The following is a 21,365-nucleotide window of genomic DNA, read 5'->3' on the forward strand; positions in this document are numbered from 1 at the left end:
GTCCTGTAAAAAAAAAAAAAAAAATCCTTTCACAACTACTGACATCTCCCTCTTTCATTCGTTCTCTTTCTCAGGAAGAGCAGAACAGAGGCAAGCCAAACTGGGAGCACCTAAATGAAGAACTGCATGTGCTGATCACAGTGGAGGACACACAGACACGTGCCGAGATCAAGATGAGAAGAGCTGTCGAAGAGGTCAAGAAGCTACTGGTGCCTGCAGTAAGTTACAAAACACATGTTCAAACTTCCTAAATGTGCTTGTGATAGTGGAAACAGATGTTAAAATCTTTTTGACCATTGACAGCTTCTCAGTGGACCTACCTGCGGCTTGAGCTTATGATTTAAGGCAACAGTTGATGTGTTGTTGAATCAGGCTAAATCCTCTCTACTGCTTCCTGTTCTGAGTGACACTGAGGGGTGCCTTTGTGCTTATGGGCCGTGTTTTAATCCCACCTCTGCCCTCTACTTTTGGATTTTATATTTTTATCAAGATCCCAGCTGAGAACAAATGGCACTCTGCAACATGCTTCCCACATATTTTCCCCCCTATTCCTCCTTTCTATTCTTCACTTTCCCGCTGGCATCCGTTGGTTGCTGTAGGGGGTTGGGGTAGTGAAGTCAGGGTCTCTGGCTCCGGGCTGTTTGCCTGCAGTGAACAGAATGGCTGGACAGCTGCAAGTGCCTGTTTCATATCAGGCGACATGGTGGAGAGGCCTCGACCCGCTGAAACCTGGCCAGAACTAGCTGCTCCGCCCCACCATGTGCTTCTCTCGCTTCATTTCAGAGCAGGACACAGAGTCCTTGGCGTTCTTTGGCTGCTCCTAGGCCTTCTGCTGTTTCTTTGTTTGTCTTTTTCGCTTGCTGCCAGAATGGTGCGGTAAACCCCACATTTCGTCTCTTGTTTGGGGATTATTTCTCCATTATGCTTGTATCTCTTTTGTTCTGTTTAAGCGAGAAAGCCGTAAACTTTATATACACACACACACACACACACACACGCACACACACACTTGTTGGAAATAAAACAAACATACACTGGCTGAGAGTATGAGTCATTCTGTACAGTCTGTGTGGGTGGGAGATGAGTAAATGGCTACATGCTCTTCAAATTTTCACTCCGACCTTATGTACCCCTGAGATCAAAGTCATTCTCACAGCTCCAGTGTATCCCTCCTTTCCCACAAACACACACATGCCTTGCTCAGGCTCACAGGGGGCCTGTATTTTTCACTACTCATTTGTTTCATTTAGTGTTACACAACGCTTGAGTCTTTTATATAAAACGAATATATTTTTCAGCATTGAGTTTGTGAATAGCTCTGATGTAACATATCTCATCCTTTCATTGGTTAAATTGGCTTAAGTCTGTGTAATGTGAGTTTTGCCATACAGATAACACTCTTCTAAAACATAATTTTCCTGCTGGTTCTGTGTGTGGCAGATTGACTCTAATGCCCTTTATCATGCCAAGCTAAACTGGACTAAACGACAAGCAGTCCATCTCCCAGCCTGTGCAGTCTTAATGAAGGATATCTTTGCCTCATTTAGAGCCATGAAATTGTCTTATTAAATACATCATAAAACAGATGGGGTCACCCCCCCCACACACACGCACCCGGCTCTCTTCATTTTGTCATTGTGGAAAGGATTTGGCGGGGGCTGTCTGCTTTATAAACATCTGCGATATTGATTTTTACCTACCTTGAGAGGCAGCTAGCACATTTCCGCATGAATCTGTAATCCTGGCTCGGGCTCTGAAGAGTTGCCACAGCCGAACAGTTTTTGCTTGCAGAGACCAAATTGCAATTTTCAGCCTTGCTTAAGGAATCAGTTCTACACCCTGCATTTAAATAATCGTCATACTCTGTGAGAGTGCATGAACAGTGTGTGTTTGCCAGCGTACACGCAATCTCAGAGTCCGGGGTTAGAGGCCAGTGATTGAGAGATTCGGCTCAAAGGCCCTGTGAACTCTTCAACTCCCAGTGAGAGACAGAGTAAAGGAGACACACCGGCAGAGAGATTAAAGTTTAAGGTGAGCTGGTAATGAAGGTAGTAGCGACAGCAAAACATGAAACGAATTAAGGCATTTAATGAAACACTTTTTTATTTATTTTTATATATAAATACTTGAGGATTGCTTCACACAGTTCTTCCCCCTCCAGACTCATTTTCACCACCAACTGTAGCCCTTTTCACTTAACCCTGTACTCCGTTTACTTCACTGAAGGAACACCCTGTCTTTTCTCGTGAAATTGCTGACACACAATGACTTACAAAAGTATTACAGCTGTTAGTTCCGGTCCTCTGACCTGATGGGATAAGTGTTATTCAAAGAGTGCTGATATTTAGGATAACAGTCCTGACAATGCCTGACTGTTTATCACTCCATGTCTGTTTCATCGTTCCTGACTGGCCACCAATGTTCCTGGTTTTGCTTCCTTTGAAACAATTTTTCATAGTGGAGCAAAAATATACAATAATTGGCCATATTGTGTATTAACATCAGTCATAGTGATAGTCCAAGTGATCAGTAAAATTAAATGACCAGTGTCATGACATCTTTTTTTATTTTAGTACCGACTAATGTTGCATTTCATTTGTCTCGGAAGTCTGAGCTCGGGACCCGGATCGACGTGATATCCGTTAAGAAAATATGAAATCTGAGTTGGATGTGTTCCATTTACACAACACAAGTCGGAAAAAAAGATGGACTCCTCCGAAAGAGCTAGTGCAACAATTACTTTCCTGGAGTACTGAGAGCTACAAAATAAGTATGCCCTTCACCTAAGAGACCTCGAGGAAGATGACAAAGCGGAGAAGGTATGTTATTGTTTCCGCGTAATTGATTGTATCAAAACATGTTAACCATGTTTTAATCGAACCAGCGGTCGATGCTCTTCACAGCCATCTTGCTTTCTGAACTCTGGGTCCTCTGAGTTCGTCCGAGTTTCAGAGTAGGAATTCTGACATCGGGGGCATTCCATTTGTCAGTTCTGGTCTCGGAACTCTGAAAATTACTCTGTACTCCGACTTCCGAGACAAATGGAATGCATGATGAATACTGAAGTACTGGTACTTTTTACTTCACTGTCAAACATAGGCAGGTTTTTAAGGTGTGCATCTCATGAGAGTGGGTAAGGATGCATTTTTTTTCAAAGACGCAGCAAAATTGCTTGTTCTTACTGTACAGTATTGAGCAATAATCAAAACAACAGGCTAGCTAGCCAAACCAAATGAACGTTTGTGGCAAAGCTTCATGGTGAAGAGAAAAGTATGTGGTAAAAAGAAAACAAATATTGATTTGGTTAGTCGTATTGAATTTGGTTTCATTGAGGCAATGGAAAAAGTGCAAATTGAGTGTGTGATATGTGAAGAGAGGCTAGTGAATGAAACCTGAATAAACTGGATGTGGTGTTCCAAGGTGCCGTTTTCGTACCGTGAGTGCTCTATGGTTCGACCACACATGGCAAAACACAAGATATTCTCCATTAATTTTCTACATGTCATTTTAACATTAACAGGTTGAGTGATTACATGAGAAGACACTTTTCTGTAAGTTGTAGTCTACTCCATATCTGCTATTGTATCTTTCGTCATAGCCTTTGATGTTCCTTCATGTTTTTTTTTTATTTTATTTTATTTTTTTATGCTATACATTGGGGAGAGATTTGAATGGGCAGCTGCTGCTATCTATCACACACCGCATTAAAGAGTATCAAAACAACATTTAAATTATATGCAGTCTATATGCAGTTTTGACACTGTGTTTGTGTTCTCTGGAATAGTCTTAAAATTCAGTATATTTGGACAGTGGTGGTTCCAATGTTCCACACGCTCCGTTAACATCATATTATTGGAGCAAATCGCATTGAACAACAACTTAACACGCATTGCATTTTTCCTCCATATCGTGCAGCCCTACTGAAGAGGCATCAGAGTACCAAAAACCCTCAGATGGTGGGTAAACCCAGGGAGTTTTTCCTTTGGAAACTTTTGCCATCAAATTAGACCTCACAAATTAAGGGATCATTTCACATGAGCTCATATTAAATACCACTTTAAATGTACATTTCAAAGTTTTTGTAGTAATACAAATAAATGACATACATAAATATGCATGTAACTTCAGTAATAGGTGATTATCCCATACCACAATATACATTTTATTAATAAATTATTAGTTTTATATTATTAAGTATATTATTATTATGTATAGAATGGATACATTTGCAGAACAGTGGTTCGTTCAGGATTTTGAATGTTAAAATAGGGTTCTCCTGGAGAAGAGTTTGGGAGCCACTGCTCTAACCTACATGACTAACATTTTAGTGACCATGCCCTTGCTAGCACCCTGCTGCAGGAAGAATTGGAAGCTGGAGATGAACACCAGTGTGGAGTTTATATGAGTGATTAGCTCATAGCAGTGACTTGATTGGTACAACAGTGATTAGTGGTGAATTCATTTGTTTTGAGCTGCTAATATGCATTACAGTGGCCTCAAGTGGTTTGGGCACACGTAATGTTATTGCATTAGATAACAAATTAGTTACTGTACAAGTGTGCTTTTGCTAGCTTTCTTGAAAATGAAAGCCATTTAGGTTTACTATTTTGCTATCTAGTTCAATTTCATACATTGAGAACTGCCGCTTCAGGCTGAGTTTTGTAATATACAATGCCAGTGTGTATTTTCTTCTGAGCATTTAGTACACTATCAATGATGCACGATTACAGTTGGAAAAATGCCAACTTAATTTTCAATAGTGGTGGGTAAAAATATTGTTTTTCAGATTAATCTTGATATTCATTTGAATGATCAATCCCAAGATCGATCTTTCACTCAATACGCAACCCTCTACGTGTGTTTGACCGATATGGATTTTTTAATGGACGATGCTGACATCCAGAGAGCAAGGTGGCCTATAGGCCGATACAATGCTGATATATCACAGAATTTAGTAAATCTAGTGCCACGAATGCACGCAATCATCATATGAAGTCTGGATTAAAAGCACTGAATGGAGTTTCGCTAACCACGTGCCAGTGGACACAGCATTTGAGACTATTGACGAGCAGTTGGACTACGAGCTAATAACAGCCGTTGTATGTGAACACCACCTGTGTTACTGATTGTAATGTAGACAAAACTAGAGCATGTTTACATTTATTTTACAATTATTTGACTATTTGGGTGATTTATTGCAGCGATTAATCATTTGATCTTAACCAACTATTCAGCTTGTGCCCCGAGTTAAAGGTTGTATTAAACGTGCTTAAACATTTACATTTATGCATTTGGCAGATGCTTTTATCCAAAGCGACTTACAGTGCACTTATTACAGAGACAATCCCCCCCGGAGCAACCTGGAGTTAAGTGCCTTGCTCAAGGACACAATGGTGGTGGCTGTGGGGATCGAACCAGCGACCTTCTGATTAACAGTTATGTGCTTAGACCACTGTGCCACCACCACTCTCAAAAATAACAAAATACAACAAATCCTATTGTTATCTTAGTCTTTTTGTCTTGTTTTCCATTTAACATTGTCTGAAAATCCTTAAAACAAGATACATTTACTTTAGAAGCAACATATAAGAAATTAAGAATTGTTTTCAGAGAATGCATTTTGTGCATTTCTTTTCACTTCTTTATACTTCTGCCAGTGCAGTTAAGACAAAAAATACTTATATTCAAGATATATTCTCTGAAAGCAAGTCTAAATATCCAATATGCCGCTTCTCCGGTAAATGTTTTTTTTTTTTTTTTAATTTGTTAAAATATTGTATTTTTTTTTTTTTTTTTATTATATTCAACTTTCTCAGATAACAAATTTGTCTTCTGCAGTATAGCTCCTTAAGTAAACGTTAAGTTGTTTTAAAGGAGTTTCAGATACTTATGTTGGAAAACAGCCAAAACAAATCAAAAACATATTTTGTTGCAGTGTACAATTGGCTAAGACTACCCTCTCTCACATTTTTGTTCTCTTCGATCCATCTTTAACTCACAAAAAACAAACTCTCTCTTTTTAGAGTTGCGTATTGCTGCTTCATGATAAGATATGCCGGAACACATATGTATTATTCACTACGTTGCGAGCCATCACATAATAATATAGCTGCAGCAAGCATGTTCGAAGGACGAGTGTCCCTGCGCCAGAATGTGTATGAGCCGGGATTCAGTTTCAATCTCGCCTCTTCCCCTTAGATCAGGTCACTTATCGCGACTCATAGAAGCGGTGATGACAGCACACAGAAATGCCAGTTTCAAAGCTTGTACACTCAGTTGAACTCAGAAGTTTACATACACTTAGGTTTAAGTCATTAAAACTAATTTTTTAACCACTCCACAGATGTAATATTAGCAAACAGAGGTTTCTTACACTAAGTTAAATGTGCCTTTTAAGCAGCTTGGAAAATTCCAGAAAATGTCAAGCCTTTAGACAATTAGCCAATTAGCTTGTAGTAGGAGGTGTACTGAAATGGAGGTGTACCTGGAGATGTATTTTAAGGCCTACCTTCAAATTCAGTGCCTCTGTGTGTGACATTGTGGGAAAATCAAAAGAAATCAGCCAAGTCCTCAAAAAATTGTGGACCTCATAAGTCTGGTTCATCCTTTGGAGCAATTTCGAAATGCCTGAAGGCACGCACGTAACTGACCTAAGACAGGGAAAGTTTTCTACGATTAAATGTCAAGAATTGTGAAAATCTGAGTTTTTAATGTATTTGGCTAAGGCGAATGTAAACTTCTGACTCCAGCTGTATTTATATGACCTGCTTCCTTATTATTTGAACTTTAATAAAGGACGCATTAAAGATATATTGGCGGGGTGTTTCCTTTAGAGACGCGAGCATGCAAGTGTTGCTTAAGCAGAATGGCAGCTCTGGCTCCGCTTTATTTCATAAAGAGGGTGCTTCTGTATTTACTTATTTTGTATTTTTTTTTTTTGAAATTCTCTCATATTTTGCCATCTGTGTTACATCAAAAGAAAGTTTGTAGTGTATCTGGACTTTGAGCTGCGTTTTCTTCCTCAATCAGGTGCGAGATGTAGTGCTCCTCTCGCTCTCCATCATTAGTTTCATATGATCCCATGTTATGTTAAATGAGATCAAATGACTATTCGACATGAAAACCAGTGATTGAGCACAGCAATGATTAAAAATGAATCCACAATCTTATCTCTGAAATTGCATTTTGTAATTTCCATTTATAAATGTGCTGTTTGTTTGTGTAAATCAAAGCCATGTGTGGAGATTTTATGTACTTTTATTTGACAAGATTACGTAACGTCACTCCTTGCTCTATGCAAATGTATCCTGGAGTCATTTGCCTCTAAATCCTTGCTATCTTGGGCTTTCCTTTCTTTCCTAAAGTCCAAGATAAAGGACAGCAATGCTGCACCATGTCACGGATTATAGCAACTTCACCAACAATTGGGCTCTAATCTCCTGCAGATTTAATGACAAGTTTAGATGCCCCAAGTTAAAAGTTGCTACAAGGTGGCATTGTTCATTTTTCCTAGAGGTTTGTGTTTCTTCAAATTCGGGCATCTTTAGCGCTTCTATATATATATATATCTATATCTCACTCTTTGTTTAGATTATCATAGCTTTAAACATGTAGTCATATTTTGTATTTTTCTTAGTTTAATATTGAAAGTCTTTGTCTAGGAAGAGGCCAAAACAGTATTTAAAATAGATTGTGATTATTTGTTTTATTATTATTATTATTATTATTATTATTATTATTATTATAAAAAAATAAAAAAAATTGGCCAAAGTTAAAGAAACACCCACATATGAGAACAGAATGTAGTAGAGTTTTACTAGTGATTGGCAGTAGCTGTGTAGGTATATGAGGTCAGTGTTAATCCTGCTGTTCTTAATATCTCAGGCCTACTGAAAGGCCTTCTGGAAAAATGTTAGCCTGAGATATCCTCCCTCTGATAGGCACTAGGGTTGGGCGATGTCCCCTAAATTGGCAGTTGACGATGTTGACAGTAAAACATTGCGATGGACGATGATATCGTCGGTGGGGTGGGGCGGGGGATTATATAATTTCATATAATTTTCAAAAATTATATGAAAAATTATAATTTCGTTATTTTACTAACCCAACTAATGACTCGTCGGCGCTTTATCAGTAGGTTGCACGACACGTGAAGCATTTTTTTTTAGCTGTCACTTAAGAAGAGTTGTGCACTTTATTTTAATATATCTCTTTACATAAATACTATTTTCCACTTAAAAACTATAATTTCGTTATTTTACTCACTGATGAGCAAAAGGTCGAGGCAGAAATGACCATGTACCTGCAGGAAATGGCCATTGATGGGGAAGAGGACCCGCTGACTTAGTGGCAAGATTAGCACGGAAATATCTGTGCATATGTGCTACCAGTACTCCATCAGAGCGGGTCTTAAGCACAGCGGGTAGTGTAGTTACTCCAATCCGCAGCTTATTAAAACCAGATAAAGTCAATATGTTGGTATTTCTGGCCAGAAACATCGAAATTTAAACATGGTCTATGGTGAAAGATATTAGATTTCTTTACGCATTTTTCTCCATCCGTTGCGGAGCTATTCGATTTTGCATATTATTTTTTAAACGTTCATTTGTGTAGTTCAAATGACCACTTTACAATATTTCAATAACATAATTTATTTTGTAGCCTGTGCTGAAGTTAATTGTGCTGCTAATTATAAGTGAAATGTTAATGCCGAGTTTCGGTCTGAGTGTTGTTCCAGTTTTCTTGTTCCTATTTGTTGTTCTTCTATGTTTTAATAAATGTGTGTTATTCATATTCGCCTTGTGTCTTTCATTTGATTTGACATTATGGATTTATGGCCAAGGAAATTTTTCTTTAAAAGTATTAACCAGACAAAAGTTATTTGACGTTCGCTGGTCTGGGTTTATCTTAAACTGCCGCTTCAGTGTATACAAGAGCTATGTGACAACGAGCAAGATTTTCTGAGACACTACAACTACTAATAATTAATTAATAAAGGCTATTTTCTTGTAGCCTACAACATAAAATATTTTAATCTAAATGTACAGTGTAAGACATGTAAAAATAGACAAGAAGCTAACAATGTCAAGATCAATATTTGTGTAGCCTGCCTGACACGGTATTTTCACAGACAAACATGTCACGTCTCTGGCATATCCTACAGTATTTAAAATAGCATATATGCATTAGTTATATTCTCAATTTAATTTACAGAGCAATCCCTGCAAAGTTTTTAGGTTAACTATAGAAGAGACTAGTGAGTCACACTAGCAAGACTTGCAAAAGGGGGCGTGGCATCACGATGGTGGCTCTACATCGTGATGATATCGTCCATCGGCACAACCCTAATAGGCACTCATTTTGAATGTGAGCAATTTCCAAGAAAGCATACTTCAGCATGTCTGCTCCCAGTTGGTATGAGTGCATTAGGGAATTTTGTGAAATAGAAGCTCACACCTATGACACCTCATTAAGAATCTAGGCTACTATGTGTCCATTAGCTTTCCTCAGCTAATTAAAATGGCATGTCAAAATATTTTTGGAGGTTATTTTAGTGTCAGTGCACTGGAAGCGGCAGTTGACAGGAGTGAGCAAAGATTTTAAATTATAACAGTGGACAACGACCTCCTTTTGAATCCCTTTTAAAACTCAGTATGTTACTAGTAATTGTATCTTTTGTGGATGCGCATGGCTGTGTGGAACATCTTATATCAGAGTATTTGTTTGTGTTCTGTTTATGTCAAGGAGGCCCTTCCTGCTTGAAAGTGGTGTATCTGTAGTAATAGTTTTGCCTCCACGGTTCAATAGTTTTGGAGCTGTATGTGGGTGCATGTAGCTGCTGAAGCCCAGCAGACTGGCTCTTTATTCCTTCCTTTCTTACTATCCTTTTTACCCAATAAAATTGTTTCATTTCTGCTTACGCTTGTAGCCAGAAATCGACTACAGACAAAAAGTGCTGCTCTCAGTGTCCTCCATGATGCTTCCAGTATCATGAAAGACCACAAAGGAAAGGAGGAGGGAGTTAAAAGAGTATAGAAATGAGGGACCTGTGCTAACACAATGCTTGCAGTATCTCTCTGTGAATAGGCTCGTCCTTGCCTGTAACAAAGTGACTGGGTTAGCAGTGTTTTGCACTATAGCCTGGAGCTCTGTTCCATTCTCCTCTTACTCACTTACGCACACTCCCACTCTTTCTTGCACTGTCTCTCTTGGCATGTCTATCATACAGTGTACTACAATAACCATCACACTCAGCGGCTCTGCTGAGCACAATGAGTCCCCAATCTGAAAAGGTTTCAAGCATCTCTGACTTGTCATAGATGCTTTGCATTTGTAATCTTTTCCCATTTCAGAAGCATGGTTCATTTCACACTGTACACCTGGTTATATGCCTCTCTCTCTTACCCTCAGTGAGAATGCAGGGAGGGGAGAGAGAGGAGGAGACAGATGGTGTATTTAATATAAGACAGGCGTTGTGGTCTGTGAGGCGTAGCGTCCTCGTCAGCCAAATTCTCCTCATCAGCTCACAGGCCATGTGTCTTGTGTATCACTGCCTGAATGAGTCCTGTTCTGGGCATTCAGAATGTCTTGATCAATAAACACCTTGTTTTGAACATACGTAATCACTCTAACCTATCAGACCGATGTGACAAACCACAGCAAAGTTACATCTGGCTGCTTGCTGTTGTTTCTGCATGTGTTTGTTAGAATGCCTATCCAGTTAATGACTTATTTGTATAGAAATTAAATTTATTAGAAATTATGTTTTTTGCCTTTTTATAGAGCACCTCTTAATGGCAATGGTGCACTGGTTTCCGGTAGTTTCTTATATCTCAGACAGCTGCGTTCATTGGTATAGCTGCCATGTAATTCTGTTGTACTGCATTACTTCACCACAGCTTGAGTTTCATTGGCAGAGGTCATTGGAGATCTTGGAGCACAAAAGGATAGGAAAAAAATCACAGTGAAGGCAACCACCTGTGACGACAGCCTCCTGAAATGTGTGCAAGTTGCCCTGCAGGTCAGTGTAACCTGTCCGGGAGTGCTCTCGTGTCCCTGTTTTCAGAGCATTTGTCGCATCCAATCACACTCAAACCCCAGCTGCAGGGTCTAGAGTGAGGGATCATGGGTAATGGGAACGTACTCGGCCATGAGCTTGTAAAAGCCCTGGCACTGGCTTGGTGGAGTGGCTAATGGCTAGCTGGGGAGACATCAGTTCTCAACATTGACCTTAAATAATTGTTGGTACAAACAGAACAAAGGGTCAAGCCACCAGATACTGTAGACATCCGTAAAGCAGTGTTTTTTTTGTTTGTTTTGTAGATATTTTTTTTTTAGGAAAGTTACATAATCTTGCATCATTAAATATCCACTCCCCCACCAATTAGTTTATCATTTATTTGGGACCTTTTCGATTCTTTAGATGCTAAAGCAAACCACACTGGGCCTCTCAAAATTGGCCATGGTAGTCCTGAGGTTTTTTTATTATTATTTTTTACTAACTGTAGCTGTTCTGGACTGCTAACAGAAAGCTGTTGGAGAAATTATAATATTTTCTCAAGTATAGAAATAGATGGAGCTGCTTTTATTTCCTTACGCCCCACTTCTCCAGCCCTTACTGCAAATCTGTGACTAGTGTTGTCACGGTACCAAAATTTCAGTAATTGGTAAACATTTCAACACTAGTAAAATTACACAGATCTCGATACAAATTTTGATACCACAGCAAAAATATGTGTACATATTGTTGCACTATTGAACACACCAGTTTAGTTATTTTTAAGATTTTAATTATTTCAATAATTTTATTTTCCAGAATTCTGTGTATTAAAGTTACATTTTCGTAAAATGGTGTCTAATCAATTAATTCTTGAAACATTTAACAAGTGAAAATAGAACTTTTCAACATGTCATTGCATTTTTACAACAGTCTTGCTTGTGATGTACAGTATTGCGTAATTATTATTATTGTTACAGTGAATATTACATTTTGCTATACAGTTGTAATATATTCCTGTCACAATTTATTCAATTTCTGGCATCTAGATTTTTATTTTGTATCTTGCTTTTATGACGCGTGTTGCCGGAAGCTTAAATTTTCCAGATAAACAGTTCGCGACACGGCCCAGTGTGACCATTGTATACTTTTAAGTCACATATAAAATCTCATCTCTTTACACTGGCCTTGACATATGAAATGTAGGACACAATTGTGGAGTGTTTGTATTTTAGATTACTGGTGTTTGTGTAAGGGGTAATTTTGAAATGTTATGTTTTTAAATTTGAATACTGTGAAGCTCTTTGGTCAACTCTGTTGTTTTAAATGCCATATCAATAAAATTGAGTTTAGATTAAAGCACAAATGCTGTGATTTAATTATAAATATATAGTCTACAAGTAATATGCGCTTTACAGTGCGCTTTACAGTGTATGAGCAGTCTCATTTATACAGTACATTCATTTAAAATACGCAGCTCATCTACTCTAAGATTGTAGCCTTTAGCAGTTTAATAAGTGGAGTGGTGATGGCGTAGTGGGCTAAGGCACATAACTGGTAATCAGACGGTTGTTGGTTCGATCCCCACAGCCACCACCAGTGTGTCCTTGAGCAAGGCACTTAACTTTAGGTTGCTCCGGGTGAATTGTCCCTGTAATAAGTGCACTGTAAGTCACTTTGGATAAAGGCGTCTGCCAAATGCGTAAATGTAATAAATCACACTAGGACATGTCAAGATTTTAATTTGATTGATTGTTCATTTAATTGTAAAAGGAGTAATATAAGCCTGTGAGCATTTTAAAGCTGTCGTGTGTCAGTCATACTGAGCACTCGTAACGGATCGAGGCAGTGTTGTGTACTACCGGTAATGCAGAAACTGGTATTGTTACATCTTTTTTTTATTTTAGTATCAACTTGGTACTGAAGTTTTGACAACACTACTGGTAACAGATACCACAAAAGAAGAGCGATTGGGAGTGAATCTGTAATGTTGTGAATTAACTAATAGAATTAGTATCAGGGATGTGTGGTGAGCTCAAATTGAGGTCAGGAAAGACAAATGTACCTAAAAACCGATTTTTCAGGAGTAGGCTTTGTTCTCATTTGTTGTTAAATCCAGTAATCCAAACCTCTCAGCACATGGGTGGAACATCACTTACCCTTATTGAATTGTTTCAAGTCTCCTACTGAGGCTACTTTCATGCTTTGTTCGATTGCTCAGAACGAACCCTCCCCCTACCCCCGCTGGTCTCTGTTTGCATCATATTGTTTGGGTCCGAACCATGGTCCGATTGCATCAACGCAAATACATCAGCAGCTGTTTACCACTGGTTTTCCATATCTAATGTCTCCTATAAACAGTTGTTTCTTTTTGCAGTATTATTTTTTTATCTAATTTTTGTCAACAGTGTGCTTTTAAAAAAAAAAAATTTCATTATCGTCATGATGCACCTTTTTTGTATAGTCTTCATTATCGTTGGCTAAATGGAAAAAAAAACATTTGTCAACGAACATAGACAAGATTTAGATTTGACAGTCCCAAATATAATTAGGGGTATTAGTTACACCCATCATTTGTTCTAGAAAGAGTCACAAAGTTGACTCACGACTTTGAAAAGTTGAAGAGTCCATCCCCACGCTCTTTTCTGTAACAAGCTATCTGGATAAATAACATAAACCTCTTAGTTTGCTGGCCACCTCCAGAGGTTAGTCCAGTCCCTTACTCTTCTGAAAACAGTTGGCTGTAATCTTTTTTGTTTCCCATAAAAGATCCCCTGCGGACATCAGTCCAACTGCATTTCCTTTGAATGGACCAATAATCCTTTTACTTGAGGGAGAATAGCGGCAGACTGAAACGCAAGTATTTCCGCGGCAGCCTGGTTCTGGAGATGTTTTTGCCCCTCTCTGGCTTCCTGCACTCCCACCCCTGTTACATGGTGTCTGTGCTAATTATCTGCCTATTAGGAGTCAGACTGGGACTGGGACCACTACGATCAGCCCTGGCATCTAGAGAATCCTCTTGAACAAATTAAGGAGAGAGCCAGGAATGGATTCCTTTCATCTTCTTGCACAATGATTTCGAGGGCGAAACGGGATTGTGGTATGGTGCATTTTAGCTCAAGTCATGCCGCATTTCATCCTGTTATACCCTGAATTCCATACCTAAATTTGTTTGACTGAAGAACACTTTATCCCTCTGCTATACCTTCATAATCTGTGGCCACAGTTGGCGGAGTCCATAGGCAAGAAATGCCCAAACAGTTGGTCCAATCTGAGAGTTTTCTTTTTGTCACTTTAATTGGTAGATTATTCTGAACCTCTCCTGGAGTTTTTTTTCTTTTCTTTTTTCTTTTTTTTTTCTTCTCAGTTTTGCACAATTTGACTCAATTACTCATTTATAATCTCTCATTGGCAGTACATGTCTCATGGTTTTAATTGAAACTCTGCTAAACTGAGTAGGGAATCAAGCAAGTATTGCAAGTACTACCTTGGTTGTACTTGTAGTACTTTCACATGCAATATATTTTTCCAATTTTGCTCAAGCAAAACATCTTTTCACGCAGCACGCAATGCTAGATCAGGATTTGCCGTCTGCTTGCTAATGTAATGGCCCTGAACCATAGAGCAGTTTAGCTATCAGTAAAGAGACCTTGACTATGCTGGCCAACACTTCATTTTGTGAATTCGCTTTGCAGCTGCCTAACCTTGACTGTAGAGTAACCTCTGTTAGGCCATCAGGGGAAGCAGTGTTTTCATATGGGTTTAATGGAAAGTTCATTGCCTCGATGTGGTACATCAGTCCCTACTGCATGTTCAGTGCTTTCAAGAGGCAATCCTATAAATTCAGCTTTGTAGATTTATTTGTTCTGTCTTTTTCTTTTTCTTTCTGTCAGCTGATTCATTCTTATTTTGCACCCAAAGCTAAACATAAGGTTAAGGGGTTGTAGAGTGGGCAAGGTTGGGTCACAGTCCAGAGGTGACTGTCCGGGTGGCACAGGGAGCACGTGGAACAGATTCGACTCTCAAATCTCGGAATCTGATGCAAATCCGGCAGTATTTAAACCTCCAGATCAGCCTTACCAAATCCTTTCAAGATATTCTCAGCTCGATTGGGTGGCATTAAAGGATCATAGAAGCAGAACAAAACATTGTCTGGCAGAGAGAGGGAGAGCAGAATGGGAGAGAATATTAGAGAAAGAGAGAGGAAGCGGGTGAGTGAGCTGAAGGTTTTACTGTTGCACTGTATGGAAAGCATAGATCACATCAATGTGTTTTTTTTTTAGGATTATTATTTTGTTTGTTTGCTCATTCTAATCTGTGTTCTTGCTGGCCGCTCTAGTGAAATTCAGAGTAATCCCGTATGGATGGCTGTGTCCGGTGCATTTCAACATCTGTGTGGCATTTTAAATACAGCTGTCAAGCTCCCATCTGACCTACATATTATATGGATACACATTTTATTCAAAGTAATTCACAGGGCACAAATTATGTGTCTAGCTCGAGGGAAGACCGCAGTTTTCTCATGGATCAGACCTGCCACTATATTATGTAATCAAATCAGGTCCACTGTGGGAATGCTTGTGGGAATGCTTGTTTAAAGTGTTTAGTTCAATCCCCTCAGTTAAAAAATACCTACCATACTTTACTGTGTGTGTGTGTTTTTTTTTTTAATAAGAGACCCCTTTAGTGATCACTGGAGGGAACTTTATACAGCAACCAGCTTTGAAAGATTTTGCCTTTTTTAATACTTTTTTCAGCAGATTTCATAATTGGATTGTGAAATACAAGCTGAATTAGATGATGTGTTGAGTGAAGGGGATTTGTATTTTTTTAAAAGGCTGATAGCTTGTTGAGGATGTTGATGGCCTTGTCCTTGAGTCCCAAAGTTGCTGGACATTTTTCAGTGACTTTTCTCAAAAATTCCATTCATTCACCATCACAAACCAGGGACATAAAACTGTGCTTCACTCTGCCAAACATTGAACACTTCATTCCTTCAACAAATCATATAATATAAAAGATTAGGGGTTCTACTAGTTTCTCAAGCTGACAGGTTTTGCTCCACGCAAGGAGGCTGTCAGAGCGTTTATAGGGCTTTACCTCAACACCGTTGACAGCAGAAAGTTGGTGAAAATGCTTGTCATGTACAGTAATCTCTCTTTGCTAGCTGGGCAGCTGTTGAAGTTTACATAAAGGAGTTTGAGCAGCACAAAAACACTAGTGGGGTCTTTGATGTCATTTATGAGGCAGAGGGAAAGGAGCCAGAGTCATGTAGATTTTGGGAAATATGGCGATGAGGGTGGAGTTGAAGGATATATTTGTCTTGTTTAAAGGCAACATTGGAAGCACAGAAAGTGACTAAGGCTAGAGAAATTAGAAGTTAGAAATTTAGTTAGAAATTAAAAATTAATTGTGTGATAACAAATAGACTTTGTACCTTTTTCAACACCTTTAGTTATGGTCCCATGCCGTTTTTTTTCTGCCAAGTCTCTCTGTAATTTTTTTTTGTCTTTTCTTTTCTTTTCTTTTTTTTTGTAAAAAGATAACCTAAATTTGTTTTACCATCTATCCCAATGATTCTAATCATAGTTGTCTTTTGTTCCAAATTGCATATAGACTCTCTCCATATTATATATGTGTGTGTGTGTGTGTGTGTGTCTATATATATATAATATATATATATATATATATATATATATATATATATATATATATATATATATATATATATATATATATATATATATATATATATATATATATATATATATATATATAATGTGTATATATATATATATATATAATGTGTATATATATATATATAATGTATATATATAATGTGTATATATATATATATATATATAATGTGTGTATATATATATATATGTATGTATGTGTGTGTGTGTTTTTCCATTAGCTATGTAGCATATATTAAAATTCATTTTTAATATTTGTATTTTTTTCTGTAAAAAGCATTTGAATATAAAGTTAATTTCACCATTTTTTGAGATATCCTGAAATAGTTGTGAAATATTTTCTTTTATTTTAACACTAATTCATGTTTGTATTTAATTCATATTTTTTATTTATATTATTTTAATTATTATATTTTATTTAAATGTAGATAGAAAAACTCGAGACTGTGAGGAATGATTCACGGAACAACAAATTTATTGAAAATCATCCTTTGATATCCACTGTTGCCAATAAATGAGCTAATTTTGAGATTGTATACCTATGTCTGGTATGAGTCTCACCCATATCTTCAGGTAAAAACAAGCATGGAGATTCTTTACTGGACATGACTGAACGCCAACTTCTGACACCAGTTGTTATATATCTTCACTTAAAAAGGAAACTGACTCTGATACAATGTTGCTGTTTTATATCATGTATTATGCTTAGAGATGCACCGATTGCAATTTTCTTGGCGGATTCCAATTTTTTGCAAGTGTGACCTACCGATACCTATTATTGACCGCATATACAAACAAAATGTACCTTTCTTCAATGCAACATTTTATTTTCATAATAAAATAAATTATTAAACATTACAATTTCCCCCAAACTGCACTAAGTTACAGGATCTTCTCTCACTTAAACAACTCTTAAAATAAAGTGCTCTGTGACTGGAAAGAGGTAGAAATAATAATTAACTGCAAATGAGTTGCTTTATATAACACGTCATTTTCCACTATTTTTATAAATGGACCTTTTTCTCTTTATTACTCGTCTAGCAAAACAATTATTTAGGTTTATGACCTCAACCTGGCAACCTACAACCCATTTGTGCTGTTGATATCTGCGCAGGCAGTAGAAGCGGGATGTTAAATCAAGCATTTATGGTAGATGGGAGAGGAAGACTCAGCTGGTGCTCCGGTGAAAAAAACTAAATATACATGTACATTTAAAAACAGCTGGATGGAAGAATTTAATTTCATATCCCGAAGCCATATCGACAATGCCCACGCCTTTTGCAATGTGTGTCGCACTGATTTTAATATCGGACACGGTGGGAAAAATTACGTTACTCAGCACATGAAATCACAACGGCACAATTTGTATAGTATTTAGCCTGCATCTGCCATCCGGCACCCCACTTGTTGCCAAATGTTGACAGATAACAGGCTGCGTGTGTGACATGACACGAGATTAAACAATTCGGGCAACGCGACGTCGGAAAATAACCTCCTACTCTGTATCGATGAAATGTATCAGATTTCTGAACCCTCTGTCCTCAACTATGGAGAACAGCTGGTCATCCAGGGCCATGAATTCCATCATTTTCCTCGTAATGGGTCTTTTCGCTGCTCATTCCAAGGGGTGATAGGAGAGGCTGCTGACTTGTGACTGGCTCTGAGCTCTGGCTAGCTTTAGCCGCTTTCACTTTATAGCTTATTTTTTAAAATGGGCATTTTCAGCTGGGTGATGGTGTTTTAAATGTCTAATTAGGTTTGTTGTTCCGAAAGTTATTGTGGTGGTTCCCCCACGGTTTACATTGGCCTTACAATTATTACACATTTCGAACTTTATATATTCTTCACTCACAGTGAAGATCTTCCACGCCAATGACATGTTTACGTGCGGCTGTGACGTTATTGCCTGTGCCACTGGCAACAAAACGGACCGGCTTGGAATCTGAAAGACGTGAGGCTGACCGGCCGGTCACCGATCCGGCCGAGCATGCAGAAAATCGGCTAATTCCGGTCCCTGGCCGGTCGATCGGTGCATCTCTAATTATGCTGTTTTAAATGTTTTACATGATGGTGAGTAAATACCAGTTCTATATGTAATTCTATAGACAAACTCCTAAACTCTGCTGTCACATACATTCTACCATCCCTTGTCGTCCACGATGGACAAAGAGAGCCGTTGAATCACTCTGCTGCCCTAACATATAGACCCCATTGATTGAATCTGATTCCTGTGGATAGAGCAGGATTATTGAGCAGTCTTTTCTTGTCTCACACATTCGAGTGTGTGTGGAATCATTCTCTTGTGTCAGCTTTTGTTGGTTAAATCAGAGGGACATATCCCTTGAGCCTCTCCCATGTCTTATGACACACAGCTCTCTGTAAATGCTGCGTCTTCTTATTTCCCCTCTCTCTTTCTCTCTGACTCATTCACTCCCTTGCCTGGAATAATCTTTACATATTTTACAAGCATCCCAAGAATGCCTCCAGAGATCAGAGAGGATGGATGGCAGAAATGGGGTGTTCTAACAATGAAAAAGGAGGAAAATACTGCATGACCTTAAACATAAATGTCCATTTTTAATCTTACAGTGAATCTAAAAAAAAAAACGTGTCAGGCCCTCAATGGAAGTCTATGTTCCACTGACCCCTGTCTCACCTCAGTCATGTGGAGAGTAAATTCTAGTTTCAGTGGCACTGCAGCCTCATTAAATACTCTGCGGAACAATCCGGAAACAAAGTCCTTATTTGTGGGATGTGTGGGTCGGTGAGAAAATAGACTCAATCACCTTTCACTGGCAGCACTGAAATGTAATGAAATTTATTTGGATTTAGGACTTGGCCAACCACAGAAAGGGCCATATCAGCAGAAATAAGAGTGTGATGGTTTATAGTGTTTTGGGGCTTTTCATGTCAGAGAGTTTATCCTGTGCCGCACCCCTCTTAAAGGGAAAACATTCCCATCTGCCCCGTCAACAGAAATGCCAGAGAGGTTACAAAGAGGCATCCTCACTTACTCTTTTGTAAAACGGGAAGGTTTTTTCTTTTTTTTTTTTCTCAGTTTTGGAATTTTTATTTTGGGTGATGGTAGAGTTTTTGTCATTATAAATATGTTGCATTCTCTCTCGCTGTTTTGTAACCATATCAACAAAAAAAATCTAGCAACTACAATCAGCCCTATTTCTTTAATCATTCATTTTGGCCTAATGCATTTGTATAGGCCTGTAGTGAGAGTTCACCCTCACCGGGCACAAAACCCTGGTACAGATCTTGTCAGTTCAGACCGTTAATGCAGCTGTGCATAACACACACTGATCTGAGATGAACCGTCCATAATAAGAGCAAAGAGGACAGATCTCTTGTAACACAGAATGTGTGACAGGGATGCTACTTAGTCATGGGAACCCTTTTGGTGTGAATGTTTCACTCTTTGTGTGCGGTAGCCTAGTGGTTAAGGGTCTGAGTTGGTCGCTCAAAATTCACAGGATTAAGGTGAACCCTTTGACGGACAGCATTTTCACTAGGGTGTTAAACTCTGTTCTCTCTGTGTGCTTTACCTGTCAAGTGAAATGGACAAAAGAAGAATGTTTTTCTCTTTCCGTGCTGCATTAAATTAGACAGAGCCATTTGTCTTTTGTTCTGTCTCCACACTAGCGGTGTTATTGTAACAAGTTCAGAGATGATCCTCATTGGCTCTCCACAAGCTCTTCAGATGTGAAGGGTTCGAACAAAAGCTTTGCTTTATACAAGAGAATGCTTTTGTGTCTATTGAATTTCTAAAGTGCTCAGGAATGGATGAGTCACTCATGCAGGGGGCATCCATAGCTTTAGCACACATATTTATTCATTTGCTTTTTTTTTCTTGATTGAGGAAATTACGCCGGGTCCCTCTCAGCTTTGAGTCATGTGGCTGTGCGGATTTGTACTAATCTAGAGGAATGCTGTTTCTGCAGTCAAAAGTCCCTTAAGGAAAACTCTCACAATAACACTAAAATATGGTGTCTGTCAAAGCAGTTTGGCTTTTGATGCGTGCTGTCTTAAGGAAACTTTGAAACACTATAAAAAGTTAGCCCTTAAGTGTGTCTGTTACTTGATGTATACATCTGAATCTCTCTCCTCATCTTAGGTTCTTTTTTTTTTTTTTTCTCCAGTTGGAAATGAGAGCTTTTTTGCATTTTATCTGCTCTGAGTTGAGCGATCTCCTGTTTGCACTTATTTCAGTAATCCAAAGTATGCATAATTCTCTTTCTCTTTGTGTCTAATATCTGACTTTAAATTCCTGCTGAGAATTGTGGTTTTTGTGCTGTTACGCTACACATCATTATGAACCCTGAACCCATTTTGGTTGATTGTGTTTGTGTGCATAATAATGATTCCGTAGTGTAGTTAATTTGCTTGGAAAATAAAAGGAAAGTTTAATGAAGACCAAGATGATTTATTAACCAAAATTTTGGGTTTTTGAGATTAAGATTAGGAATGCACCTATATGACTTTTTTTTATTTTTTTGCCTGTATGACCATTTGGAAAAAAAAAAAAAAAAAACTATACGCCAATACTGATATTTTGCCATCAGATCACTGTTTTGCCCAGGAATTATGCTTTAAAAATGCATAATTCCCTTAATTCAATTGTTTTTTTTTTTTAATAAAGCAATAAAGAATTCTCATTGAACATG

At 38.2% G+C, this 21,365-nt stretch overlaps 1 protein-coding gene across 1 annotated transcript in view; it reads left to right on the top strand.

The window, feature by feature from the left end:
- Nucleotides 1-21,365, top strand: part of LOC127662337 (protein quaking-A-like) — a 188,538-nt gene that overhangs the window by 151,093 nt on the left and 16,080 nt on the right. The window contains exon 3 of the mRNA XM_052153461.1: nucleotides 75-218. Within this exon, the coding sequence (XP_052009421.1) occupies nucleotides 75-218 (144 nt within the window). The remainder of the gene's footprint in view (nucleotides 1-74; nucleotides 219-21,365) is intronic.

The sequence above is a fragment of the Xyrauchen texanus genome, chromosome 22, assembly GCF_025860055.1.
Source record: "Xyrauchen texanus isolate HMW12.3.18 chromosome 22, RBS_HiC_50CHRs, whole genome shotgun sequence".
Lineage (NCBI taxonomy): Eukaryota > Metazoa > Chordata > Actinopteri > Cypriniformes > Catostomidae > Xyrauchen > Xyrauchen texanus.